We start from the raw sequence: 27,589 nt of genomic DNA, 5'->3' as shown, positions 1-27,589 counted from the left end.
CACAAAGACAAGTCCTGGCTGACTACGGAGCGAGAAAAGGGACAAAAAGCCTGTAACTTGTATCAACAGCCAGAGTAGAAAAGTTAGGGTTTACTTACACTTGTTTATAATTTATACTTAGTGATAAAAGGATTCTTTCTTTCTTTTTATTTTTTATTTGGATTCCCATTAGCTGCAGAAAAACTGCAGCTATTCTTCCTGGGGTCCAACACATAGAAAGCAGAACATTTCACATTATAAGCAAGCAAAAAATAAAAGTAAATGTATCACTGAAAAAGAAAATAAAAGATAAATCTATTACATGCTCAACAATAAATCAAGAACAATGTATATTCATATATTCTATTAGATAACATTGATAAATATTCTGTATGTATATATCATACAAGCAAAAGACTCATTTTACTAAGATATTTATATAATTTATATTTAATTTATAGATATAACTGACAAGGTTATATGTATCTATTTAAGAGATATTTGTTCATTAACAATTTAAAATTTTTTATAGTAACATCTTCTTCAGCTGTTTTTAACTGGAAATAATAAACTGGCTAGCTTAGCGCCAGCATGTTTGGCATGTTGTGGAGCAAGAATGAAATACTTCCAAATGTTTACGACGACACTCACAATGCTGACACTGTGCATGGACTTAATTCAGTTATGTAAAAATACAAGGAATGGCAGTGAGAGGAGACTTCAGCCTGCAGACGCTAAACGACATTAAGCTCGGCATGTTTTCTGACTTGTTGCAGTTTGAAACTTGTTGTTTTGGTTTGTTTTTTTTGTTCCTGCAGCATTTTGTTTGTTTCATGGCTATGTCTCGGCCAGGTTTATATTCTCGTATTACTCCGTTGTTTCTGTCGTTTCTGCTGGAGATCAGCTTTGAGTCTCTTATTTGGCTTTTAATGTCGTCTGATTGGTTTTGGATCAGTTTTATTTTCATTCTGCAGAAATTGGATGTTTTGCTTTTATCGTCCAAGCTGTGCAACTGTAAGCAAACATGCTGGTGCTAACATCCTCTCTTTTACTGTATTTTCCTTTTTGCTTTAAATCTTCAGGTTGTTTTTGTCTTTTTTTATTTCAATGTCTGAAGTTTAGGCAGAGTTTATCGCTATTTTATCTTGTTGATTTGAAGAAATGCTCATTTTTTATGTCTTTTACTTTGTGGACTGAAAGATTTCAGTCTGTTTTTTGATTAAAAAATATTGTTGAAGAAAGTGTCTTGTAAGCAACTAAACTTCAAAAAATTACAAATAAATAATAAATACCTTAAAAAAATACATTAGTTAAATTAAAACAAAACAGAATAAATTAGAAAAATAAAACAATAAAATATGGTAAATTAATTTGAGTTGAAATAGTATTGAATAACATTTCAATAAATCAAATAAAGTATAATAAATAAAATATAATAAATATATATAACAATAAATGAAATAATAAAATTGTCAAATAAAATTGATTAAAAATAAAAGCTGAATTAGATTAAGTAAAGATAAAATAGGAATAGAATGGACCAAATGAAATAAAATAAATTTAATATGAAAAATAATGTAAAAAAAAACACAAATAGAATAAAAACAAATAAGATAAATTAGAAAAAAAATAATTTAAAAAATTAAACAAAAAGTTGTTTAAAATGAAAAAAAAAGTCAAATGCAATTTTTAAAGAAATTACACTAAATAAGTAAAATGATGTCCAATTAAAAAAAAAATCAAAGTAAAACAAAACCAATTAAAGAATAAACTTTAATTACAGAATAAATTTAAACAAGACAAAACAATGAAGATGAAAAATGAATAAATGAACCAGGGAGTCCTTCGGCTGCTAACAAGTTTTAGTTACTGATTACCAGCAGCGTCGGCATGACGACGTGTTCGTTCCTTCTGTTCTGCAGCTGATAGACCACCCTCCCCGCAGCGTTCAGACTCCCACCATGCGCTCAGGAGGCTACGGCAGTATCGGACGCTCATCGCCGAAGGTTAGACACTGCTAATACTACTACTACTACTGCTACTACTAGTACATCTACTACTACTACTACTACTACTACTACTGCTACTACTAGTACATCTACTACTACTACTACTACTACTACTGCTACTACTAGTACATCTACTACTACTACTACTACTACTACTACTGCTACTACTAGTACATCTACTACTACTACTGCTACTAGTACTACTACTACAACTAGTACTATTAGTACTACTACTACTATTACTAGTACTACTAGTACTACTACTAGTTCTACTACTACTAGTACATCTACTACTTCTACTACTACTAGTAGTAGTACTACTACTAGTACATCTATTACTACTACTACTACTGCTACTACTAGTACATCTACTACTACTACTGCTGCTACTACTAGTACATCTACTACTACTACTGCTACTAGTACTACTACTACGACTAGTACTATTACTACTACTACTACTAGTACTAGTACTACTAGCACTACTACTAGTACTAGTACTACTACTAGTACTAGTACTAGTAGTAGTACTACAGCAGCTCCTACACAAACATTTGATCATGTTTAATCGCCGATCGTGTCGCTCTGCAGCCCAAAGCGCATCAGTTCATCGTGAAGACCTTCACCACGCCCACTAAGTGCAACCAGTGCACCTCCCTGATGGTGGGAATCATCCGGCAAGGCTGCACGTGTGAAGGTCAGAAAATCTTCTGCACAAACTCATGAAGTATAAAAACAAAAAAAAGTTGTTGACTGGGGAAAAAAAAAGCTGAAATGTTCAGAAAACTGTGGTCTGACTTCCTGCGTGTCTTTGTGTTCAGTGTGTAATTTCTCCTGCCATGTGACGTGCGCGGACAAAGCTCCGGCTGTGTGTCCGGTCCCCCAGGACCAGACCAAGGGTCCGCTGGGCATCGACCCGCAGAGGGGGATCGGTACTGCGTACGAAGGCCACGTCAGGGTGAGTGCCGTCTGAACAAGCAGCAGGTTGACTGCTGTGCTGATGGTGGACTTGGGGAAGTGAACCTGGTCTGTGATGGATCCGTACTTGGTTCTGGTCCTGGTGGTTTGCTGTTACTGGGAGTGTTTGTGTCTGGCGCAGGTGCCCAAACCAACAGGGGTGAAGAAGGGATGGCAGAGGGCGATGGCGGTGGTCTGTGACTTCAAACTGTTCCTGTATGAACTGGGAGAAGGGAAGGCGATGCAGCCCAGCGTCATCGTCAGCCAGGTCATCGACATGAGGTGAAGAAGCTCCTCCGCGCTGCGAAGCTCCATCGTTTTCCTGTTATCAGAAAACACAAGCTCGTCTCATTTCAGCTGTTTTGGATTTGCAGTTGCGTGTTTAGATCCGGTTCGGTACGAAGCACGTTTAACGTGTCCGACGTTTCATCAACAAGCTGCTTGTTTGCAAAAGAAACAATAAAGTTAACCAGCTTGAACATTAGATAACTTGTCTTTGATTTGTATTCTGTTGAAAAGGCGTTATAAAAGATTTGCAAACACTTTTTGTTTACGTTTTGCACAACGTCCCGACTCGGTTGGAACAATGCAGAAATTGGTGAGTTTGATCCGCTTTACATGCGTAACGTAGGTGACGACGGCGTCGCTCTCCGATTCAGTATAACAACATGAAACAAATGAAGATATTTGAGGTTCCCAGAGGAAAAACCAGTCGCAGTTATGCAACGTCACAATGAAGCCATAAATAGTATGATTGTAGGACTGGAGTCCGTCTGAGTCGGTCCTGAAATGTCAGAAGTAGGGCCGGGCGATAATCGGATTTTAATCTTAACTACGATCTGGGTTTTCAATGATCATAAAAATAAAAGGATGTGATTATTTTTCTCTCTGCAGTTTCCTCTCCTGCTGTCTTCAGCTGCTAATCGAGCGTCTCTGGCATTGCAGCGCTGTGCTGTAAACTCCTCCCACAGCCGCTTTGCTTTCATTCAGACACTGTTGCCAACTTGGAGACTTTCTCGCTAAATCTGGAGACTTTTTTTGTTAAAAGCGACAAATCTAGCAGCTTTTACTGGAGTTATTAGAGACTTTTCTGGTGTTTTGGCGACTGACTTGAAGGCACATATTGTTCTGCAGTTACTGTAAGGAAGGAGCAGCGGGAGCCTCTCCCGTCCTAAAGCACTCCCAGGCGGCCAGTCTCAGTCGGCTCCGGCTGCAGGTCAATGTAGAATAACTGCAGTCGGTTGTGGAAGTTCACCTAAACATAGTTTATACCATTGTCAGTGACAACTGGCTGCATTATTTTCCTATACATAGTTCGGCGAGTTAAATACTGTAATATCCCTCCGTTACGGGGCGTTACCATAGCAACACGTTAACCAGCTGGTTCAGATCAGCCGTCTTTTAACAGGTGAATGAGAGAAACGCGCTGCAGCCTGACAGCGGTTGTTTGGTATAAAATGTACATCCAGGCCAACGTAAAATAGTTCCTATATAAGCAGTAAAAGCAGATTAAACAACTGAGAACCGTGCATTAGACGGTTATAATGCACGACACAAAGTCGAGAACACCACGACGCGCAGCGTTGTTTAAAAATACTGGATAATTGTGTTAAATAATCGAGATCTCAGTTTCAGTCAAAATAATGGTGATTATAATTTTTGTCATAATCGAGCAGTCCTACTCTGAAGCATCTTTTATGTGAGTTTATTTTTCTGTTTTTTTCTTTTCTTTTCATTTATAAACTTGAGTCTTTTTAAAGCATCAGAATTTAGTTGATCTAAATCTGTAAAAGTCTGCAGGAACTTTCTGTTGCCATGGTGATATAAGCCGGTTAAAAGCATCGTTTCTCTGGAAATCCAGACCCGAACCTGAAGATCGACTCCTGGATCGGTTCAGCTCGTCGCTGTTTTCCTGCTTTTTCTAACCTTTCTCACCTCCATCCCTCAGGGACGAAGAGTTTTCCGTCAGTTCTGTCCTGGCCTCAGACGTCATCCACGCCAGCCGCAAGGACATTCCCTGCATCTTCAGAGTGAGTCTCCGATCTGCTGCTTCTTTGTTTCCCTGCAGCGACATCAGTAACACCTCTTATTCAGCTACATGTGACAGATATGCGATTAAACGCCTTGCCTCGCGGCTGTCCTTCCTCCTGCAGGTGACGGCATCCCAGCTCTCCCCCTCCAGCAGCCACAAGACCTCCATCCTCATCCTGGCCGACAGCGACCAGGAGAGGAATAAGTGGGTGGGCCTCCTCAATGAGCTCCACCGCATCCTCAAGAAGAACAAGCTCAAGGATCGCTTCGTCTACGTCCCCAAGGAGGCTTACGACAGCACCCTGCCCCTCATCAAGACCACCCAGTCTGCTGCTATCATAGGTGAACGAGCAGAACGAGCTCCAAACATACGAGAGGACTGAAGAGACGAAGTCACCGCTAATCAAACCGCAGTCCTCCTGTTTTGTGTTTAAAAATAGCTTTTTTTTTTTTCCCTCTTTGTGATCTGAAAAGTTTATTTTTGTCTTCCTGGCTCTGAAACATGCGTGTGTTTTGTCCTCAGATCACGAGCGCGTCGCCCTGGGCAACGAGGAAGGCCTTTTTGTTATACACGTCACCAAAGACGGTAAGATCCACCTAAGATGATCTGGTCTGTTCGTTCCTGCTTTTTGTGACGTTAACGTCATCTTCCTCTTCTTGTCCTCAGAAATAATCCGGGTGGGAGACAGTAAGAAGGTCCTCCACATCCACCTGATCCCACAGGAGCAGCTGCTGGCGGTGGTCTCGGGCAGGAACCGCCACGTCCGCCTCTTCCCCACGCAGGCCCTGGACGGCCGCGAGATCGAGCCCCAGAAGCTCGGCGAGACGAAAGGCTGCCAGAGCATCGTCTCCGGCCCGGTCCGGAACGGGTCCCTCACCTGCCTCTGCGCCGTCACCAAAACTAAGATCATCTGTTTCGAGGTGAGACGCCCACCGTCCAACACGTCTGAAGGTTTCTGACCTCCAGAGGTCACGTCTTCGTCTGTCGCGTTGCAGGTGAACAAGAGTAAAAGCCGTCACCGCTTCCTGCGGGAGCTTCAGGCCCCGGGGCCGATCCAGTGGGTGGGTCTGCTCAGCGAGCGCCTTTATGTGGGCTATCAGTCCGGCTTCATGCGCTACAGGTACCGCACCCCATAACCCCCGAGTCTAAACACAGCAGTCTCAGTCCTCTTCTCTCTCTGAACGAGTCGAGTTGTTCCTGATGTCCTCTGCAGCGTCCACGGCGACATGTCCCCGGTCAGCCTGCTCCACCACGAGGACCACACCTTGTCTTTCATCCCGCAGCAGGGCCTGCACGCCCTGTGCGCCGTGGAGATCTCCAGCAAAGAGCTGCTGCTGTGTTTCAGCTCCATCGGGGTTTATGTGGACTCTCATGGCCGCCGGTCGCGTCAGCAGGAGCTGATGTGGCCCGCCACACCCAACGCCGCCTGTAAGTGTTCAAGCTGGACCCTACGGTCCAGATCATGGCTTTGACATGTGTGTGTTCTGCAACTATTACTCTGTTTGTTCATATTTAGCTTAAAAAAGTGAGAAATGACTGATCTCGTCAGTGAATTCTGTCTGTTTGCTGACGCCAACCTGTTGTCTTCAGGCTACAACGCCCCCTTCCTGTCGGTGTACAGTGAGAACGCCGTAGATGTGTTTGACGTCAACACCATGGAGTGGATCCAGACCATCCCTCTAAAGAAGGTGGGGGTCAACTGGTAGCTCGGTTTCAGCAGCAGAGATCTGGCTGGGGGGGGCTTCTGGCTCCACCTGCTGGTGAAAAGATGATGGAAAGGGAAACTACAGTTGTGCTCATATTTATTCATCCTCTTTTTTATTAAAGAAGGAAACAAATAGCTGCCTGTAAAATAAACTGAAACTGAATAAAGTAATAATAAATAAAAATTTTATGAAAATCATTACATTATTTTCTAATTCTGGTTCAATAGAAATTTTTTTTTTTAAAAGCAAACAAATAAGATAATTTATTACATATTACAGGGGTGTCAAACTTACAAAGGGGCCAAAACTAAAAAGAGGAGCGAAGTCGAGGGCCAAACTAATTCTTTTTATTCAGAAAGTCACGGCTATTATTCGTGTTTTTCTTTTCTTTGAGAAACAGTTCTGTATTGAACATTTTCAGATGTTAAATAATAGTAAGTAGTTATATATAGTAATAATAACTATAATAGACAATAAAAAAGACAATAATAATAACTTATCATAATAAGTAGACTGACTTTTTCAGCAAACTGTGCAAAAGCCAACACGGCGGTAGAGATCTGCTCTCTCATGACTTGGCAGCACAAAAAATGATCCAGGTTTCCTCACAGCATCTGACTCTCCCACAAGCGCAACTTGGTTTTAAAAGCCCTCACGGCGTTGTCATAGTGATGACGTGCGTGCGCCCTGAAGCTGCAGATTGAGCGCGTCGAGGTGGGGGGGTTTCCCGTCTGGAATCTAGCTCACCAACAGCATTGTGGGATTTGTAGTGTTAGTGGTACGTGCGCTGTATAATGGATCGGCGGGCCAGACGTAACACGTTTGAAATCATCTCGTGGGCCAAATATGATTTTAGTGCGGGCCAAAATTGGCCCGCGGGCCTGAGTTTGACATGTATGACATATTACGTCACTCATAAAGTAATATTTAGTTGAACAATCCTTTAATGTTTCCGCTCCAGTCAGGTGTTTTCTGTTCCTCTCAGTCAGACTTCTGCACCCGTTGACAGGTATTTTGTCCCACTGTTCAACAGAAAAGTCTGTTTTGTTTTTTTTTCTTCAACTCAATTAAATGAAAAAACAGTGTCTTATATTACTAAATTATATTTTTGCTAATTTTTATTTATTGTTCCTTTTTTAAGTCTCCAGTTATTTGAGTGACTGTTGTAAATTCTGCCTTTTCTTTAATGAAAGGGGATGAATACATATGAGCACAACTGTAACTGAAAATAAGGCCTGAACTACGGAGCAGGGGGGTACAAAGTCGGTCCTCGAGGGCCGCTGTCCTGCAGGTTTTCCATGTATCCCTGCTCCAACACGTCTGGCTTCATAGATCCAACAGCCAATGAAATTCTGCACATTGATTCATCTGAGTCCGGTGTTTCGGAGCAGGGACACATGGAAAACCTGCAGGAATGTGGCACCCCTGCTCCAGGACTATGGAAACCCAGCTCCACAAGTTTCATGCTTCTCTGCTAGAACACACATGGCTCAATTTTAATGATTGAAAAATGAATGAAGTTCATTCATTTGAATGAGGTGTGTGTTTCAGGGATGCGTTGAAAACCTGCAGGACTGCAGCCTCAGTGGGACAGAGTTTCATAGACATGCTTTACTGGGAGTCAAACACATCTATAAAACAGATGATTACCACAGTTTATGACATTTCCTAATGGCCGATGTCTTTGTAGGTGCGACCTCTGAATGTGGACGGCTCTCTGAACCTGTTGGGGCTGGAAACGGTGCGCCTCATCTACTTTAGAAACAAGATGGCCGGTAAGAATTCTGTATAAGATCTCCATAACCGTAACATCCTCCATTTCTGTTAGTTAGAAACATAAATATCTTATAGAAACTTAAGAAGCGGTCTGATTTAATAACTTAGTTGTGTAGCCAGTCAGCTTATAGATCATTTTAATCAGGCTTTAGATAAGTAAAAGTAACCTTTTCTCACTAAAAATACCTTATTTCCTTTTTATTTCTTTAAAAGGATACATAAAAGACTGTTCCTGAGTACCTGCCTTCGTATTTTCTAATGAAAATGCAAATTAAGCCACATTATCATGAGATAAACAACCATCACTGTTTGTTAAAAAAAAACTAATCAGAAATACATAAAATATAAGTTAAAAAAATATATTAGGAATTAAGAAGGTCAGTAACAACTACATCCTGCTGTACATTATTGATTGATCATCATGAGATCAGTGTGAGCTCATCTATAAAACCTGGAGCATTCAGGTGCGTTGGAGGAAAGACATCAACCGTGATCTCAGAGAAGGAATTGTTCACTTGTCCAGGATGGATTATAAGTCTGTGATTCTACAGAGAAATTATTGACAAATAACAAACATTGAAAGCTGTCAGGAGACACATCTCAGACTCTACAGGCCTCCGTTAGCATGTTAGCATGGTAAATAACAATAATGATGGTTTGATTAGAAAAGGACTGAATAAGTGTGGAAGTAGAAAACTTTGAACATGGTTCAGCTTTGCAACGAATAATCCACCAAACAATCATTTACTCGGCTGCTGCAACAGTTTATTTTAGTTATGATGCCAGCGTCTTGTCTCAGGTTTAATGGCTTTCCTATAACACATTTCAGCTTCATCCTGAAAGCTTCGGCAGCAGGCAGCTTTTCTTCATCCCATCAACGTCTCATACAGTGGTGGTCGAAAGTTTGGGCACTGCTGGTAAAAATGTGCTTAATGTGGAAATAAGTTGCTAAAAAAAGATGGAAAATCTCCAAAAGGCATCAAATTACAGTTTAGACATTCTTATAACATGTCAACAAACTGTTAGACATAAACGCCTCAGACAAACTGCTAAGCACGGTGGAGGAGGGCTGATGGTATGGGGTTGTCCTGCAGCTACGGGACCTGGGCGCCACCCTGTCATTGAACGCATCATAAACGCCTCGAGGCAGGAAGACTGAAATTAGTCTGAACCTGGTTCATGTGAGAAGAAAATGATCCGAAACACAACAGCAGAACGACTGAAAAAGACCAGAATCAGGACGACCGGGTCCGCCCACATACACAGGTCTAAGTCGCTCTAAGTGGAGCAAATACAGGAAGCAAACTGCAAAACACAGAAACCTGATCAACCAGACCACCAGGATCTGATCAACCAGACCACCAGGATCTGATCAATCCAGACCACCAGGATCTGATCGATCCAGACCACCAGGATCTGATCAATCCAGACCACCAGGATCTGATCAACCAGACCACCAGGATCTGATCAACCAGACCACCAGGATCTGATCAACCAGACCACCAGGATCTGATCAACCAGACCACCAGGATCTGATCAACCAGACCACCAGTATCTGATCAATCCAGACCACCAGGATCTGATCAACCAGACCACCAGGATCTGATCAGTCCAGACCACCAGGATCTGATCAATCCAGACCACCAGGATCTGATCAATCCAGACCACCAGGATCTGATCAACCAGACCACCAGGATCTGATCAATCCAGACCACCAGGATCTGATCAATCCAGACCACCAGGATCTGATGCAGCTCCGTCTTTTCTTGCCTCTGGAGTGAAATACATCATTAAAAAGGTCTGCAACGCGTCACGCGGCAGCAGCGGCGCGTCACGACGCGTCACGCGGCTGCAAAGCAGCAGCTTTCACACACATAAATACATTCTTGTTCAGTCGGTCTTGATGGAAGTGAAGCTTTAGCTCCTCAGTGAAGACCCCTCTGGCTGCTTTCTGCTCTTTCAGAGGGTGACGAGCTGGTCGTCCCGGAGACGTCAGACAACAGCAGGAAGCAGATGGTGCGCAGCATGAACAACAAGAGGCGCTTCTCCTTCAGGGTGCCTGAAGAGGAGCGAATTCAGCAGCGGAGGTAGAGTCCGAGGCGCCGGGCGGCTGCGGCGTTTGCAGTCGGTGTTTTTTGGCGTTTTCAGATGTTTTACTGGTTTGTCTGGTTTTCCTCCAGAGAGATGCTGCGAGATCCAGAGATGAGGAACAAGCTGATCTCCAATCCCACCAACTTCAACCATGTGGCCCACATGGGTCCTGGAGACGGGATCCAGATCCTGAAAGACCTGCCCATGGTACGTTCCATCACACACATCCCTCACCCTTCATCGTCAGCGCCTCCTCTCCCTCAGCTCGTGCATGTTCAGGTGTTTGTAGCGGTGCACCCTCCTCACTCCTCTCCCCCATGCTGCACTCTTGTCTCGTATGTTGGCTGTCCGTGTTTAAACCAGAACGTCCGTGTTCAGGAGAGCCGTGCAGGATTCAGCGGCTCCGTCAGCATCCCCTCCATCACCAAGAACCGCGGCGAGCCGGGCCGCTCCATGAGCGCCAGCAGCGGACTCGGCATACGTGAGTAACCCAGCGTGATAGTCAGACCTGGTTGTGTTTGCTGCTCCTCCATGAACCCACATCGCTCCTCCGTGTGCAGGCTCCTCCTCCCAGAACGGCAGCGCTCTGCGCCGCGAGCTGTCGGGAGGAAGCTACGGCTCCAAACGCCAGACCATGACCTCTCCCTCCGAGAGCTCCCTGTCCTCCGGAGGAGGGATGGACTGCGGTGACGCTCCGCTCTCCCAGTTCGACAGAGAGGTCAGTGAATGCACCAGAGCCGGAAACACACAGCTCCAAACATCAAACTCATTTCACTGCATCATTAAACAGAAACACAAGCGGTTTGATTTAACAACGTGAATCATTTCTAACATCCGCCGTGGGAATCCTCATTCTCCACCACCGTTTCTGCTGCATTGCATTATGGGTCAGGGTGGTTTAAAGGTCCAACATGTGGGACGAGATCAGAACTGACTGGAACTTGGACTGAGGACAGATTCATGCTGGTTGCTGCAAAGACTCATATTCAGTTTAAGCCCAAATTATTCATTTTTTTCAAGGTTAGTTTCAAAGGAGCCCAATTCCAGTCCTGCAGCTTTTAAGACGCATCCCGTCTCCAACACACCTGAATTGTCTGACCTGCATGTCATTCAGCGCCGTAGAGGCGAGCCGAGCCTTAGATTCAGGTGTGTCGCTGCAGGATAGTGGATCTCCAGGACCGGACTTGAGCAGGATGCTTGGTGCAAATGGCTGCAAACAGACAAACTCTCAACCTGCAGTCTCGTTTTTATCTTCAGCTTTATCGTGTCAAACGAGGGCTGGACGATGTGACCGAAGTCTCACATCCCGATGTAGCTCGTTTTATATCCCCATAACGATAAACATAACCATATAAAACTGTGTAATGTTGTCAGTCATCAGTTGTGCAACGGCAGCAGTGATCTCCTTCCATCTGCAGGAACTACGGCCGTATGACGTTTCACAGATAAATACCTGCTGCAGCGTTACGTCTGGAGTTTATTGTGAGCTTTCGCCTCCACTTGACTCTGCTTTTGCAGCTTTTGCTCGTTGACTCTATTCTTTATTCTGTATTCTTTATCCTGATTCCTGCTCAGTTGATAAAAAGAGTTAGTTGTGTCGGAGTCTGTTGTTGGGACTGTGAGCTAGTCTGTTGTCGGTTCCACGTCGGTGTTTTTATATCCAAACTGCATCAATGAGACAGAAATTTCCCTCTTTTATGAACAAGCTCATCAGTTTGGGTTGGCTGGTCATCTTTTAGTAAATTACCCTGCTCTGAAACACGTCTGCTACCGTCTTCCTCCGTGTTTGTTTATACATTGCATGCCGTAAAGCGCATGTTGACGTAAATACTGCAGTAAAGCACCTTATCGTGGCGTAAAGGATAGAGCCTCGTATGAAACGATAGACATTTTCTATCATCTAAACCAGGGGTGTCAAACTCCAGTCCTCGAGGGCCGGTATCTGGCAGGTTTTTGTTGTTTCCCTCTTTCAACACAGCTGATTCAAATCAAATGGACCCAGCAGCTTCTTGTCAACCTAATTATGAACTTGTGAGGTGTGTTGGAGCATGGAGACAACAAAAACCTGCAGGATACCGGCCCTCGAGGACCGGAGTTTGACACCTGTGATCTAAACCATAAATATCGTCACGTCGCCCAGTCTTCTGACAAACTATCATCAGTTTTACTTCCTGGTTGCCGGCAGCAACTGAATCAGAGGAGGGGAACCCTGGTCCTCGAGGCCCAGCATCCTGGTTTTCCAGGTATTAATCCAGGTTTTGCATGTATGCCTGCTCCAGCACACTTGACTCAAATCAAATGGATTCAACAGCTTATGAAATGTGTTGGAGCAGGGAGACATGGAAGACTTTCAGGACGAGGGTCCCACCCCGGAACTGAATCGAGACCTTTTCATATCATCCTCGACCCAGAACAAGCAGGACTTAAACTAATGGTGGAAACTGGGATTGTTTTCTGTTTTCCACTAAAAATGAAGCATAAAAAGGAACAAAACTTGGTGGATTATTGCTTTGTTGTGAAAACGCTTCCTGCTAATGGATCCTGCACTGTTAGAAAGTCAGACGGAGCCACATATGTCAGGAAAGTGCACGTGTGGGAGGAGCTACAGAGGTCCGGCGGGATCACAAGGTCAGAGTGATTACTGCAGCGTAGCGGCGACTGCTTCTTTCGCCTGATCGAGGCTCGTCAGTGGAGGAAATGTCCGTCCCGCGCGCAGCCTCGTTGGCGTTTATCAGAGAACCAGGATGTAGCAGCAGCGAAACAACATTTATTACCAAGCAGCGTCGCTGCAACAAGGAAATAATCCACCAAACGGTCGTTTTATGACTCTTCATGCTGGGTTTATGCTCACACCAGTCTGGTTCCAGTTTGACAAACTGGGAAGTTTAAACCAACATTTTTACAAACTTCTTCCATCTGTTCGGTCGGATTCATGATTGTTTTTTCTGTCCTGTAAACGTAGAAGTGAGTCGTTTAAGAGAAAATCTCCTTTTTCCCATCAAACATCCCAACGTCTGCAGCCCCCCCACCCCCACCCCGCCCCCCAAGCCAACAGGTTAGCTCCCAGTCAGCACAGAACTCAGTAGTTCTCCCAGTACGGTGTGAATTCCTCCCATCATACCAGGACGTCGCTCTTCTTCATAGACGTAGCTGATCATTCTGATAGCGTCATGGCAACGCCCCACCACCCCGCCCCCCACCCTCCAGCCGCCTGCTGTTCCTCCTGTGGCTCCTCATCTTGCAGACCTGGACGCCTTCAGCTCCATTAGATTTTTTAGCCCCATTTCTCGCCTCCTTCCACCTCGCTGTACCCCCCCCCCCCCCCCCCCAAACTCCCCGCTCCCCGCCCCCCATACCCCCCACCCCAGCATGTTGTCTGTGGGCTGGGCGCTGAGTCTGAACTCTCCTCTGCAGTGGCAGGCGGTCTCCCCGTCGGAGAAGACCCCCGATCTGAAAAGGGCTTTAAGGACCCTGCTTAGTAAGATGAAGGTAATGTCTTCAGATCCAACACACGAGTCAGACACACACACACACACACACACACACACACACACACACAGTGTATTTGCATCCAGAACACAGAGTTACTGAAAATCTGCCACCCCTCTTTGCCCCCACCCCACCACCACGCCCCCCCACCCACCTCAGCAGCATCTGGTTTACTTGTTGCATCTTTCACCCGACCATCAGCTGCGCCGTCAGTCAGTTGTTAGCTTTGATTGCTGATTGGACGGTGCAACGCCGCTTCCCATTGCAGCCAATCACAGAGCATGTCCACCTCCATGGCGCCCCCCCCCCCCCGCCAGACGGTCTGGAAACGTCTCTAACCAGAAAAACCTCCGTCAGGCTGGTAGAAGCACTCAACCTGCATGCTGTGGTTGCTTCTGGCTCCTGCACTGGAACGACAAACATGGCGGCAGCGATGTGGCGTGTTGGCGCCCGTTTGGTCGATGTGGAACCGCATCCCGAGGAACCAGGAAGACCTTCACATCCTGCGTACTGTAACCCATCTCCATCAGCCTGAGGTTGACCCCCCCCCCCCCCCCCCCCCCACACACACACACACACACACACACACACACACACACACACACACCTCCTTCATCCGCCATGCCTGCATGCTCGGCTCCCTCCAGCTGACCCCTTCTGGAAGATGCCGTTGCTACGGCGATGAGGAGCGATGCATGTTGTAGCTTCCTGCTCCGGGCGGGTGGAGTCACTTTCTAATGATGTCATTGATTATCAATGTCTCTCTCTCTCTCTCTCTCTCTCTCTCTCTCTCTCAGGACTCGGACTCCCCCCGGCATTCCACGGCCTCCAACAGCTCCACCTTCAGCAGCCCCCCCAGTCCGGCGTCCCCTCACAAAACCAAGTCCCTCTCCCTGGAGAGCACAGACAGGATGGGCTGGGACACATGAGCCCCCCCCCCAATATCATCAACCCATCAACTTCTCCCCCATCCAACCAACAGCACAGGACTCCCTCCCCCTCTTACCTCGCCGCCGCCTCACAGCCCAGAGAACTGCACCTCCGGGACCCCCCCCCCCCCGCCACGACGAGAGAATTCCTGAGGGAGGGGTTAGAAATGAGTGTGTTAGACATGCTGCACGCGAGGGAGCACGTCTCCATCCAGGAGGAGACAACCTCTCGTGTTGGAGCATCGAGCTATGCTGACGCCCCCCACTCGACGCCATCGCCCCCCTCCCTCCTCATTCCTGGACTCTGTAAGGATTATTACTGACAGAAGATGCTTTGTACTTGTAAATAGGACCAGCTGGGTTTCAGGGGACAATTTTAATTTATTTATCAATCTTAGACGAGGAAAGGGAGACACGCCCCCCCCCCCCCCCCCCCTCCCCCGCCCACGCCCCCCCCCTCCTCACCTCCCACAAGTCGCTTTCTCTTCGGGTGCTGCAAAAAGTTTAAAAAGTGATGAAAAAGTTTAAAAAAAAAGAGAAAGAAAATATTTTTTTTTATTCTAATAACTTTTATTTTGCTGATAAGTGACTTTATATTTTTTATTATTTTTTCATCCGGCACGCAGCAGCCCTCCTCACGTCACCCAGCCGAGCTACTCTCTTCCTCATTGGTTCAAAGCGAGTGACATCATCCGGCAGCCAGGGAGGTGTCCTCCGCCGTAGCGTGGCTGCACCAGCCGAGCGACTCCCGCCGCCACCGTGTACATAAGTTCAGTAGAGAGTAATATATGAAAAGGAAAATACTGCAGAGAAAAACGCAGGAAATGATGAAAAAAAGACTTTTTTTTTTCTTTTTTTTTCCTGCTTTTGTTTCGAGTGATTAATTTTTTTTTTTTTTTGGGGGGGGGAGGGGGTGTTTCACACACAAAAGCCATTTTAAACCACTTTCCAGTTTCAGTTTTTTTTTATTTTAACTAGTTAATTTTACATTTGTTTGTTTTTATATGTGACATTGTTTTCTTTTGGTTTGTTTATTTTTCCCCTAATCTGAGTGAAAAACGCTGATGACACTACTGCCGACACTGCATCGCGAACACAAGCAGGTATATCACACCTGATATCACTTGTTTATCTCCACACACACACACACACAGATGCCTCGTCCTGCTGGGGTGTGTGTGTGTGTGTGTGTGTGTGTGTGTGTGTGTGTGTGTGTGTTTCCAGCTCGGCTGCGGTGCCAGAAACTGGATTTTTGATCAAAAATGGAGGGGGAAAAAAAAGATGGAAACAGTTCATTTGATGCTTCGTTCATTTAAGAGCTTCTGATTTCAAAGAAAAAACACTAAAAATAAGAAAATAAACACTTAGAAGTCGTCACTGAACGAATTTGGAGCACTAAGCAGGATTTCCACCACAACAGCCAATCAGCTCGCGTCTCAGAAAGGTGGAGTTTTACCTGAGAAAACCCAGCTGGCGAGCAGAAAAGCAGGAAGCAGCTGTGTACAGATGTGGCTGTAAGGAGGTCGTGCTGCAGGTTTCGCATGTTTATATCGGCTCGCGGGAAGAAGGACACAAGTTGAAGTACTTCTGTGACGATTCCTGCTGCTTAAGACGCAACAAATTTCTCTCCATATTTCATTCCTCGTCTGTTTTTTTTCTTCCCTTTTTATGTTTTATCAAGACAAAATAAAAAAACAAGCTGGTTTTATTCCAAACATGTTTAGAAGCTCTTTAGTTCCCGCCGGAGTTTGTCTGAGGAAGCATCGATGTTGTGAACTGATGTGAGGAGACGGGAAGGGAAACTCAGGAAATGTCCGAACAGGCGTGAAGGAGGGGATCTGGACCCGGGTTGTGAGGATCTGTTTCGGGGGGGGGGGGGGGGGGGTGAAAGGAGGTCTGAGGAGCCACGTTAGCGGAGAATAAAAAAACTAAAAGAAAAAAAATCAACGCCTTTACATTTCAGTGAGGTCTTATCTACAGTACCTTCATTATTTTGCTCTTTCATATCATATTACTTTTTTTTCCTAGGATTTCTTTGTAATAATTTGTACAGTTTTGCATGTTATAGATGTAATCATTTTGTTTTCGGTTTGTTTTATTTACTTTTTTTTTTTTTTTTTTTTTGGACGGTTTGGGCGTTTTACTGAGGATAACCCACTACAGGTGATGTAGATTCTTTTTGCACAAAATATTTAAGGTGTAAGGTCAAAACGAGACAAAACAACAAAAAAAAAATGTATGAAACTGGCTGCCACACTTCTGTGGAGAATTCATTATATTAACCTGACTCCGATGTATTTCAATAAAGCGGAGGGCTGTTACGAATACACACCCCGTGTGCTGCTGTGTGTTCATTTCATATTGCCATAAATGCATCTGAAGCGGTTTTTAAAAAAAAAAAAAAAAAACTTTATTACAAATGAACAGAGGCTCCATTTTTACATCTATGAACAAGTTGTGCCGCTAAAGGAGGCGACAGCAGCTATGAGGACACAAACTACTTTAAAGGAAGAAGTCTTCATCCCGACACGATGCAAAAGCTTTGTTTCTTCACTGCTAACGGAGTTAAACATGTTAGTCCAGCCTCTGAACTTTAAATGGGAAAACTTCTTTTTCTCATTTTGTCTCAGCATCCTTCATCAGGCAGGAGTTTAGGATTTAGACGTTTCTTCCCTTTTAACATCAGACGTCACTGCTCTGGTTTTAAACATCCGAGCTGAGGAGGTGAAAAAAACCAGAAAATTGTTCCAAAAAAACCCCCAAAAACCCGCTTGTGATGTTTGAGTCCAGAAATCGTACAGAAGTGATAAAAACGCTTTAAACCTTCTTCCCTCCACATATTTACTCCTCCTTTTGACCTTCGTGACCAGAAATGGCTTTAAAATCCAACATTTTGTCCGCTTGTTTTAGAAACCACTTGGAAGAACTTCAGACCTGCTCAGTATGATCAAATACAAGCTGTTGCCATGGATACAGGTATTCAGATTAAAAGTCTGATCAGAAAAAGCTTCATGTGAACTAATCAGATCGGAGGAAAATTTCTTCCCGATCCAGGAGGTGAGATGTGCCGCTGGTTCGATCAGCTTGCATGAAACTTACTGTAAATGTCTAGAAATGAGTTTGCTGAATGTCCAGATTTTACCCTGCAGATTGTTTGGCGTTGTTTTACTGTGTTTTTTTTTGTTTTTGTTTTTTGTTTTAAGTAACACGGTGAAAAACCAGCACCAAACAAATATAAATCTGATTAAAACTGTAAAATAAGGAGAAACAAACATCAGAAATGATCGTTTCTTCTAGTGCTCGTCATTCTTTTCAAACATGCGCTGCATGTGGCGTGCACATGATCAAGATAAATGATTGAGATCAAGTCATCCGTCTGGTCAGAGTAATTTACTTAAAGCCATGTTTCACGTAAACATGGCTTTTCAAGGCTTTACTAGTTAAATGGCTGAAAAACCAATGAAATAAATGATTTTTCCTTAGAAATCCTTCCACACAGTCTACATAATAAACATGGTGCTGATTAGGATGGACGTGTAAAAGATCAGCAGCAAAACTATATTATTTATTTGGTGTTGTTAACCCCTTAATGCCCAAAACTTCTGTTAAAATGACACTTTTTAACCTGTTATTAGTTTAAAAGTTTTTATTTTGTTATGTCAGCGTTTCATTTGAATGAAAAGTAAAATTTACGCGAGTTTCGCTGGATTCTAGCAGATTGGAATGTTTTCCATTTGTATGCATAGTTAATTTTTTATGATGGAGCAAAGTGTCCACCAGGTGGCGCCAACACCAGTTTGTAATTAATGTGTTTCTTAGTCCTGGAGGCCACTGCCTGCATGTGTTACAGGTAACCATACTTTACCACACCTGACTGGTTTTATAGAACTTGGCGAGTAGATAAGTAAATCTGCATCAGGTGTTCTGGAGTTGGTAGGAACTAAAACATGCAGGGAAGAGGTCTCCGAGGACCAGGATCAAGAAACACTGGAAACAAACAAACTACTACAAACAAAACTACTCAATTTAACCAAATAAAAGCCTAATGGTTTCCATGATGATTGACAATTTTTTATTTTGAGATCATTTATTTTACTTTTAGAAAATTCTGGTTTTAATTGTTTAAGTTTTAAAAAGTTTTGCTTGTAGATTCTGAAACAAATCTGATTCCATAGAATTGATGGTTTTTAGCAGGTCTGAAATGAAGCGATTCCATAAAAATTGATGTTTATGTTGCAGGATTTTACAGTTTCTCTTAAAGTAGTGGACATTTTTAGCCATGAAAGTCATTATAAGGTTCCAAACGCATCAACAGATTCTAAAAGATGCGACTGGAAGCCACTGGTTTCTAAAATGTGACTAAAAATAAGTCACTGGAAACGTTCATGCTGCCAGCTGTAACACAGCCAAATTATCACCAGATAAAAAGAGTAAAAGTTGTACAAAATTGCCCGGAGAGGACACGAGGGTTACAAAGAAAAGTAGGTCCAACAGTAAATCCTGCTCCGGTTCCCACACGACACCATCAAAACCACAGAATCCACATCATGTAAACTGGGCAACAATAGATCAAGTCTGCTTTTTTTGGGGATCAGCTGAGACGACAATCTTAAGGCAAAGATCCAAAGTTTCTTTCCCCTCCCCGCGGCGGCGGCGCGTCGACCGGCACCAGTCTACAGAGAAGTAACCAGGACTGGAAACCCGGTCCGGCTCCTGGATCCTCACATTCGTCACTTTCTGGAAGCAGAAAGATTTGTCAGCTCAGTCCAGTTTCTGGTCGTCCGATCCGCTTCACGCCATGGAGCCGTCGTCCTCCAGCGCCCTGCGGATCCCGTTTCCCGGTCCGAATGTGGCCTGCGGCGCCGTGCTCAGGTCCCTGACGCTGCTGTGGCGGGACTGGCCCTCCAGCCTCAGCGTGGAGCCGTGTCTGGACGGGCCGTCCAGCCGGTCGCTGCTGCCGTGTCTGGACTGCTCGTTGAGCCGCGGCGTGCTGCCGTAAAGCAGCCGCTCGTCCGTGGCCCGGAAACTGGAGGCCGTGTATCTGCAGAAGAAGACAGACGGGGTGAGGAGACTCCGTGTGGGGGAAACGGGGAGGGGGGGCAGGTGTAAATAAAACATGCTGCTGAAACCGACCTGCCGTCTCTGGAGCGGTGCAGGCTGCCGTGGTAACTGCTCATCTTGGAGCGTGCGCTCCGTACCGAGCCCGCCCGGCTGGTGCTGGCGCTGGGGGGTTCGTCCAGCATGGCCAGGTGGGTGGAGGAGGCGTGGGTGGAGGTCCCCTGCGTGGAGGTGCCCCTCGACTTCCTAACGATGGGGGTGTTGGGGTCTCTGAACAGCAGCTGGGTGAAGTCCGGCTCCTGAAGCACCTGTCGGCTGTCGTTGACCATCCCACTGCAGCAGGGGGGGGTGGAGCAGGAGGAGGAGGAGGAGAGGAAGGGAAGTGTAGGCAGGGAGAGACGAAGGAGGGTGGGGAGGGAAAGGGGGAAGGCACCAGGGAGTTGGGTGTGGAAGGACAGGATGGAGGAGTGGGTGGAGCAGGCAGTGGGAGAGGGGGTTAATGCTCTGAGTTTGGAGGGGAGGGGGGGGTGCAGAGAAGGCCTGTGTTCACCAACAAGCCAGAACGACTCAACTCTGAGCAGGAGGAGGAGGTGAAAGGATCCAGACATGCTTCCATCTTCTCTCCGTCCTGAACATCTGAGCTGATGTCAGACATCTGCATCAGTTCCTGAATAAAACCAGTTTCCACCAGTAGCTCCAGCTCCGTAAACCATCGTGAATCTCCACAGAGACAAACTCGTTACGTCCTCCACGAGAAGAGAGACGTGTTTTCTTTGTTGCGGATGTGATTGAAGATGGTTCCATCGAGCCGCAGAAGTTTTTACTTGTTGGACTCTGGGAAGTATCGTGTGATTGGTTGGACAATCTGAGATGGGCGTTATATTTGTTTAATTGCGTTCTCATTGGTGTTGCTAGGGGGTGCTGTCTTGTCACCTGGGCAGGTGTAGGGATATTGGGGGAACGCGTCACTGGCTGGGTAGATGTTTGGCCCGGAAAGGCAAAAGGTTTTTGAATGCAGGACGCGAGTAGACGTGTAAATACCACAAGATATCTCAGGAGCTTAGTTTAGACTTAGTTCCTTCAGGCGTGGTTAACAAGGCAAAGCAAGAAGAGGACAGTTGTCACGTCCGCGTTTTTGCTGCTGCAGGTAAAACAGGTTCTTCTGATAAAACAGCTGATGGAGGTGGTGAGAAAGTACGAACATTTTTCTCATGAGATATGAAACAACCGCAGTGACCCCTCCCTCCCTGCTGAAGACGAAGCTTCTCGTGGAGGATGGAACAAGCTTTACCTGGTAGCGACGGCTGCATCAGCTCATCAACATAAATTCTTCCTGTGTTGTGATGAAGAAGACGACGACATCGGAGACGAATGGAGGACCTCCAGCTGTCGTCTTTCTACTTTTGCCTTCTCTTCAAACGAACAACGTTAACAAGATGTCGTATGAAAACGACGGGCTTCACTTCTTGCCGGATCCTCGTGGTGTTTCTGGGGATAATTTGGGGTCTTTCTCTGGATTCTCCCGACTCTCAGCGTCGAACGAGGGGCCCATCATCATCATCATCATCTGATATGAGATATTTCCCTGAGTAGCGCCTCCATGCTGACAGTAAAGTGGTTTTCTTTCAGGACTATTTTGTTCCAGGTGAATTTACTCAGTAACAGGCGTGTTGATTCCCACACGTGTGTTAATCTCACATCTGAGAATTTTATTGACAGCCTTGAATTTGTTTTACTTAATTTTACATTTTGGTATATATATATATATATATATATATATATATATATATATATATATATAAATAAAGGCACATATGTGTAACTTAATTTTCGCAATGTAATCTGTGTTTACTTTCTTATTGTGTAAAAGCCCAACTAGGGACGGGGATTTAACATTTGCCTTGGCTAAAATGTTGTAGTATGTGCCATCATGTATGGAGCATACTTGTCCCTATCAAATAAAAATAAATAAAATAAATAAATCTCCTCTCTCGGTGCAAACCAGGACTTTCCACACAGCTCATGCAGCTGTGAAGATGTACTTTGGTAAGTTTGGGTTCATTACTTCTGGCAGGAAAAACAGACCTTTATGACCACAGGATGTTGAAACATGATGCTGTTTCCTCTCTGCCAAGTTGCTTCTTTCCAACAGATCGATGGACAGCAGCTTCATCACAGCCCTGCTCACGGGTCCTGATGCAGGACTGAGATTTTCATGTTTCTGGGTAAAATGATGCGTACTGACCCGGTGGTGGAAACCAGCCTTTATACAAAGCCCAAGAGAAACTTTCCAAACATGTTTCAAGATAAAAACTGATTCTGCTGAAATCCGGCGTCAATATGATCCGATCAATACTGGACAGACTGGATTAGATGTGGACACACAAATGGGAAACGGTCCTTGAAGGCCACCGTACATCTACAGTTTACTTGATCACTAAATGTCAGTCGTTTTTAGACACAGGGTGTTTCTCAATTCAGGGTCTGCACACTTCCAAGTGCGCAGACTGCATAGGCAACGAAGTGTTCTACGTGGTCTGCATACACCGAAGTGTGCTTACTGTCAGTGAAATGAGATGGCCTCGCTAGTGTACGAGAATTACCCATAGTGCTCTGGGCCTCCGTTGCCTAGCAACTACATATGCCAAGTTTATCATTCTTCCACAAAAAGACACAAAAATAGTTTTAAAATGAAAGAAAATGGTGCCAGTAATTTAACTTTGATTTATTTTAATTTTCCTTTGTGTGTAAATGACTAATATGAGGAGGAGGCGGTTTAGACGAGCTCTCCTCTGGCTGACAGCTCATCCTGTCAAGCTGACGTTAACTTTGGTGGAAAATAATTCTTGTTGTACGCATACACAGTCGTCCTCATATGTATTCATACCCTCCCATTAAAGAAGGAGAAAAACAGCTGCCTGGGAAATAAGATGAAATTGACAAATGCCTCTGTCCTCCCAGCTTGTCTGCTGGGACAAATGTGTGTGTGTATACATAAAAATAAATAAACGATGGAAAACATACTCTTTGCGCCTTTTCCCGTGGAAGAAACTGGCCCATTCGAAGCAGGTCTTCTTGCTGCCCACCCAGAACACCGACGGGATTCCCACGATCAGCATCATCAGGTACTTGATGAGGAACAGGACCAGGTCAGGCCGACTGGTGCGTTCCACCTGGAAAACACAAACGAGACAAGGTTACTGGTTAAAGTTTGATGGTTTATGGCTAAATACGGAGGAAGAGCTGATATTTATCTTCACAAAGCTGCCGCCTCAGTTTGTAGAGATGTCAGATGTTATCGGCATACCGATATTATCATCCAATATTGACATTAAAATGCATCATCGAAAATGATCAATATCGGTTTTTACCTTTTTAATGATATAACGTTCACACAACCTGGACATATAGCATACAAACTCTCCTGCTACGTCTCCTCCAACTCATAATTACAAAATAAAACAGATGTCATGGAGAGTTTTCAGATATTTTTGTTTGTTTGGCACAACTTTCTCCGAAATTATCTGTATCAGTCGATACCGTTCATTCATCTTCTACTGCTTATCTGTGGTCGGGTCGCGGAGACAGCAGTCTAAGCAGGGAAGCCCAGACTTCCCTCTCTCCAGCCACATTTTCCAACTCTGCGGGGGGGATCCCGAGGCGTTCCCAGGCCAGCCGAGAGATATAATCCCTCCAGCGTGTCCTGGGTCTTCCCCGGGGTCTCCTCCCACAGGGACGTGCCTGGAACGCCTCACCAGGGAGGTCCAGGAGGCATCCTGACCAGATGCCTGATCCCACCTCAACTGGTTCCTCTCGATGCGGAGGAGCAGCGGCTCTACTCTGATCCCTTCCCGGATGACCGAGCTCCTCACCCTATCTCTAAGGGGGAGCCCGGCCACCCTGTGGAGGAAACTCACTTCAGCCGCCTGTATATGACACGGTCGATACCAGTATTGGTAATTAATAGTTGGACAAAATCGGTATACCTGTAAAAAAAAAAGCCTTGTAATTAGCGTCTAACCCAGAATGCTCTGACAGGAGAAGATGAAGTAGATTTTTATTTTATTTTTTATTTAGCCCAAAAGCCATATGGGCAGCTCACACCGTATGCGTATGGAAGATAGCTCTGAGAAAAGTGGTTCGTGTAGAAAAATCTGAAAAGTGACAAGGTGGCGCCATAGGGAAGGTCATTACGTGTTGTCGTCTAATGTGACAACCAAAAGTCGCAAAGTCAATTATAATACACTCCCAGATTCCCTAAATGATGCCCCTTCTTCAACTTAATTTATCTATGAAGGAATTTTTCTGAGTCTATGTATGAAAATATGCAAAACCTGTTTTTGTTAAGTTGTCCGAGGGCGTTGACCCGATCATTGTGAAACTTGTGAAGCTCATAAAACTGGAGACCCAGCTGAGAAAACTGTCTCTATTTGTTACGGCGTTACGCATATCGGAATATGATGCTAAAACTAGCAATGGTTTTTGGCCAACAACTCCACAACAACAGAACCACCACATGAAATTCATGGGATTGGTGGGGAACTTGATGGTTGAACAATAAAGTAAGAACATTGTGAAAAAGTTCAACTCTAGGGGGCGCTAGAAGATGGTGTTGTTTGTATCTCATAAACAGCTAGACAGATGTGCATCAAACTTTATACGTCATCCTGAGATGATGCTTAGTAAAGATTGGAGAGAGTGGGCGTGGTTTATGAGCGTTTGACATTTGCCCCGCCTCCAAATTTGGAAAAAAAAAAAATCACAAAAAATTACCAATTTGTTCCAAAAAGCTGAGATTTAGAGGACATAGTCCCAGAATCATGCCAAACATTTACTTCACTGCAACATGCAGTCTGCGGAGACGCTGCGCAGACATGTATCCCCGTAACAGATCAATCATTACACAATGATTCTCTGGACTGGCCTAGCAACTACATATGCCAAGTTTATCTAATTACTGATCCCATTCTTCCACAAAAAGACACATAAATAGTTTTAAATTGAAAGAAAATGGTGCCAGTAATTTAACTTTGATTTATTTTAATTTTTCTTTGTGTGTAAATGACCAACATTAGGAGGAGGCGGTTTAGACGAGCTCTCCTCTGGCTGACAGCTCATCCTGTCAAGCTGATGTTAACTTCAGTGGAAAATAATCCTTGTTGTACGCATACACAGTCGTCCTCATATGTATTCATACCCTCCCATTAAAGAAGGAGAAAAACAGCTGCCTGGGAAATAAGATGAAATTGACAATGCCGCTGTCCACCCAGCTTGTCTGCTGGGACAAATATGTGTGTGTATACATAAAAATAAATAAACAATGGAAAACATACTCTTTGCGCCTTTTCCCGTGGAAGAAACTGGCCCATTCGAAGCAGGTCTTCTTGCTTCGAGTCGAGTCAAGATTCATGAAATCATCAGTCTTTTGTTTGTTTAGTCTTAAAACACCAAATGCATTTAATAATGTTTATTTCAGCAGATGTCAGTCTGAGGTGTATCTAAAAAACATTCACATAAAATAAACACATCTTCCGTCGTCTGTGAATATTTTCTTGAATTTCACACAGACTTTGTGTTTTTAATTAATATTTACATTTTTCAAATATAAATTGCAAAGAACACTAATTCATTTTAAGTTTCTCTAATCTTGAGTGGAGGCAGCTCAACGTAATTCCCAGATTGCCGAAACTGTCCTGGTCATCCCGGATGATCGCACGCAACCGTTTCGGAGTTGTACGCAGTCTTGTAGACTAAAACAACATGGGAACTGGTTTGATTGGGAACTTTGAGTCGATGGGCGGCCAAAGCTGTAATATTTTTTCAGAAAGGTATTTTCCAGGTTTGCATGTAAATCAAGCAGAAAAAGTTACGTTGTACAATGTGGGCGTGGCTTATAGCAGTTTGGTTTGGGTAGACAGAGCCTTTTCTATAGCAGTCGCCAAATTCTGGAGACATCTCCCTCTTTCTGCGAGGTCTGCGACGACTTTAAGTGGTTTTTAGTCTCCTTTAAAAACTCATCTTTTTAAATCGGCTTTTAACCCCGGAAAGCAGGACTGCTAGGCCCCCTTTTTTTTTTTTGTCATATATTGTCTATTTAACTGTTTTTTATTCAAGCTTTTAATGTTTATTTTATTAACCTGTACAGCACTTTGGACACATTGTGGTTTATGAAAGCGCTTCATAAAAAAAATTTGATTGATTGATTGGTTCATGGTTTTAAGAAATGGCTCCAAATGGCTTCTTGGCCTTCAGATTCTGGTGAAACAGGTTGTGGCCGGTGTCTTCGTCTGCACTGATGGTTGCGCGGGGCAACGGCCAGGGTATGGCAGCGGACGGAACGACGTTGGCCAGGAAGGCGCCGCTTCAGTCATGACTGATTGCAGTTCTAGCTGTGATTTGTTTTCATTCATTGTTCTGTGTTTATTTCCCTGGTGTGTGTTTGTCTGACTCCACACGGCTCCTCAGTTTTTACCTTTCATGGACGTTTTCAGGTGTTTACCTGCAAATTAAAGCCAGCCGGTCCGTCCGGTCAGCTCGTGGAGAGGTTGTTACTCACTAAGAGGAAAGATATAAACGGGTTTGCAGTCTATGAACAGGTTAGTGAATCTGATGGAGGGGTTTTATCAATAAAATCAAACAAACAAACAACAACTTAAGAAGCTTATTAAGGCACTGAATAATGATACACAGTCTTTTCCAGCATGATTGCCATGAGGGGACGGTGACAACTAAGTCGTCCAGAGAAGAAAACATCTAAACTTTGCACCATTAACAGGAAAATCTGAGCACTGAATGTGTTTCTGCAAACTTCAGACACACTTTACATGCTTCAGGAAACCATGGAAACATCGGACAGAAAGGATCTAAAGCAGCCGACGTTGTGAAAACTAATATCTGTATCGTTCTCAGAACATTCAGCGTCACACGACACACACAAGTGTCTGAGCTTCTCATGATGGCAGCAGCATAAGTTAAAGAGGACGTTGCGCTGCAGGGCGGCGGTGAAGTAATTTAATCAGACTTGTGTGTGTAAACATCAGCAACGGGGAGATAATTAATACGTTCATGCTGCAGACGGAGGCGCTGATTCATCCTCAGTGTGTATACGAGTGTGTCTGCTCCACTTCTCCCTCTCGGCTGGAGGCGTAAGCGCCGCAGCGGCAGCAGCACACACTCCTCAGTTACATTACAAAGAATATTTTCAGCTGCTGTCTCTTTATAGAAAACGGGAAAAACGAGGTCATTTATTTCTATAGATTACAGCAGATCCACGTAGTCACGATGGCCTCGTTACGATGGACGAGGCGGAAAAGCCCACGGCTCAGTGATCCCCAGATACGCTCGGCGCAGCAGCGACGCGAGGACGAACATCCTCGTTAGAAACAAGTCCAGTTTATCAAACCTAAGTCTGCAGGACTGACAACAGCATCTTCTTGTACCCAGACGTCTGTGAGCATCGCAGGAGGAGGTCTGAGCCTCGGGGAAGGCTTTTAAGATAAATATAGTCAGGCACATTGAGTGTGATGCGCAGTGTGTGTGATTGTGTGTGTTTATACATGCGTG

The 27,589-nt window shown here is 44.6% G+C and overlaps 2 protein-coding genes across 5 annotated transcripts in view; one reads left to right on the top strand and one right to left on the bottom strand.

The window, feature by feature from the left end:
* Positions 1-16,811, top strand: part of cdc42bpab (CDC42 binding protein kinase alpha (DMPK-like) b) — a 107,609-nt gene extending 90,798 nt beyond the window's left edge. For 2 of the 4 annotated variants that reach the window (XM_079255265.1, XM_079255264.1), the window contains 16 exons: positions 1,902-1,985; positions 2,580-2,685; positions 2,810-2,946; positions 3,088-3,227; positions 4,894-4,975; positions 5,099-5,318; positions 5,500-5,562; positions 5,644-5,897; positions 5,973-6,097; positions 6,191-6,405; positions 6,568-6,665; positions 8,374-8,458; positions 10,423-10,546; positions 10,640-11,031; positions 11,111-11,268; positions 14,837-16,811. In XM_079255265.1, coding sequence (XP_079111391.1) covers positions 1,902-1,985; positions 2,580-2,685; positions 2,810-2,946; positions 3,088-3,227; positions 4,894-4,975; positions 5,099-5,318; positions 5,500-5,562; positions 5,644-5,897; positions 5,973-6,097; positions 6,191-6,405; positions 6,568-6,665; positions 8,374-8,458; positions 10,423-10,546; positions 10,640-11,031; positions 11,111-11,268; positions 14,837-14,968 — 2,415 coding nt within the window. In that variant the 3' untranslated portion in view covers positions 14,969-16,811. The remainder of the gene's footprint in view (positions 1-1,901; positions 1,986-2,579; positions 2,686-2,809; positions 2,947-3,087; positions 3,228-4,893; positions 4,976-5,098; positions 5,319-5,499; positions 5,563-5,643; positions 5,898-5,972; positions 6,098-6,190; positions 6,406-6,567; positions 6,666-8,373; positions 8,459-10,422; positions 10,547-10,639; positions 11,032-11,110; positions 11,269-14,836) is intronic. The other 2 variants (XM_079255267.1, XM_079255266.1) reach the window with 2 other exon arrangements.
* A 2,948-nt stretch (positions 16,812-19,759) lies between these two features.
* fzd3a (frizzled class receptor 3a) overlaps positions 19,760-27,589 on the bottom strand; it is a gene marked incomplete at its 3' end in the record, with an annotated part of 28,859 nt that continues 21,029 nt past the window's right edge. Inside the window, exons 6-8 of the mRNA XM_079255018.1 lie at positions 23,051-23,199; positions 20,102-20,359; positions 19,760-20,009 (exon numbers count right to left, since the gene is read on the bottom strand). Of these exons, the coding sequence (XP_079111144.1) occupies positions 19,760-20,009; positions 20,102-20,359; positions 23,051-23,199 (657 nt within the window). The remainder of the gene's footprint in view (positions 20,010-20,101; positions 20,360-23,050; positions 23,200-27,589) is intronic.

Source organism: Telmatherina bonti, assembly GCF_933228915.1.
Source record: "Telmatherina bonti genome assembly, chromosome: 16".
NCBI classification, from domain to species: Eukaryota; Metazoa; Chordata; class Actinopteri; order Atheriniformes; family Telmatherinidae; genus Telmatherina; species Telmatherina bonti.
The sequence above is the reverse complement of the archived record's forward strand: the minus strand, read 5'-3'. Positions and strand labels throughout refer to the sequence as shown.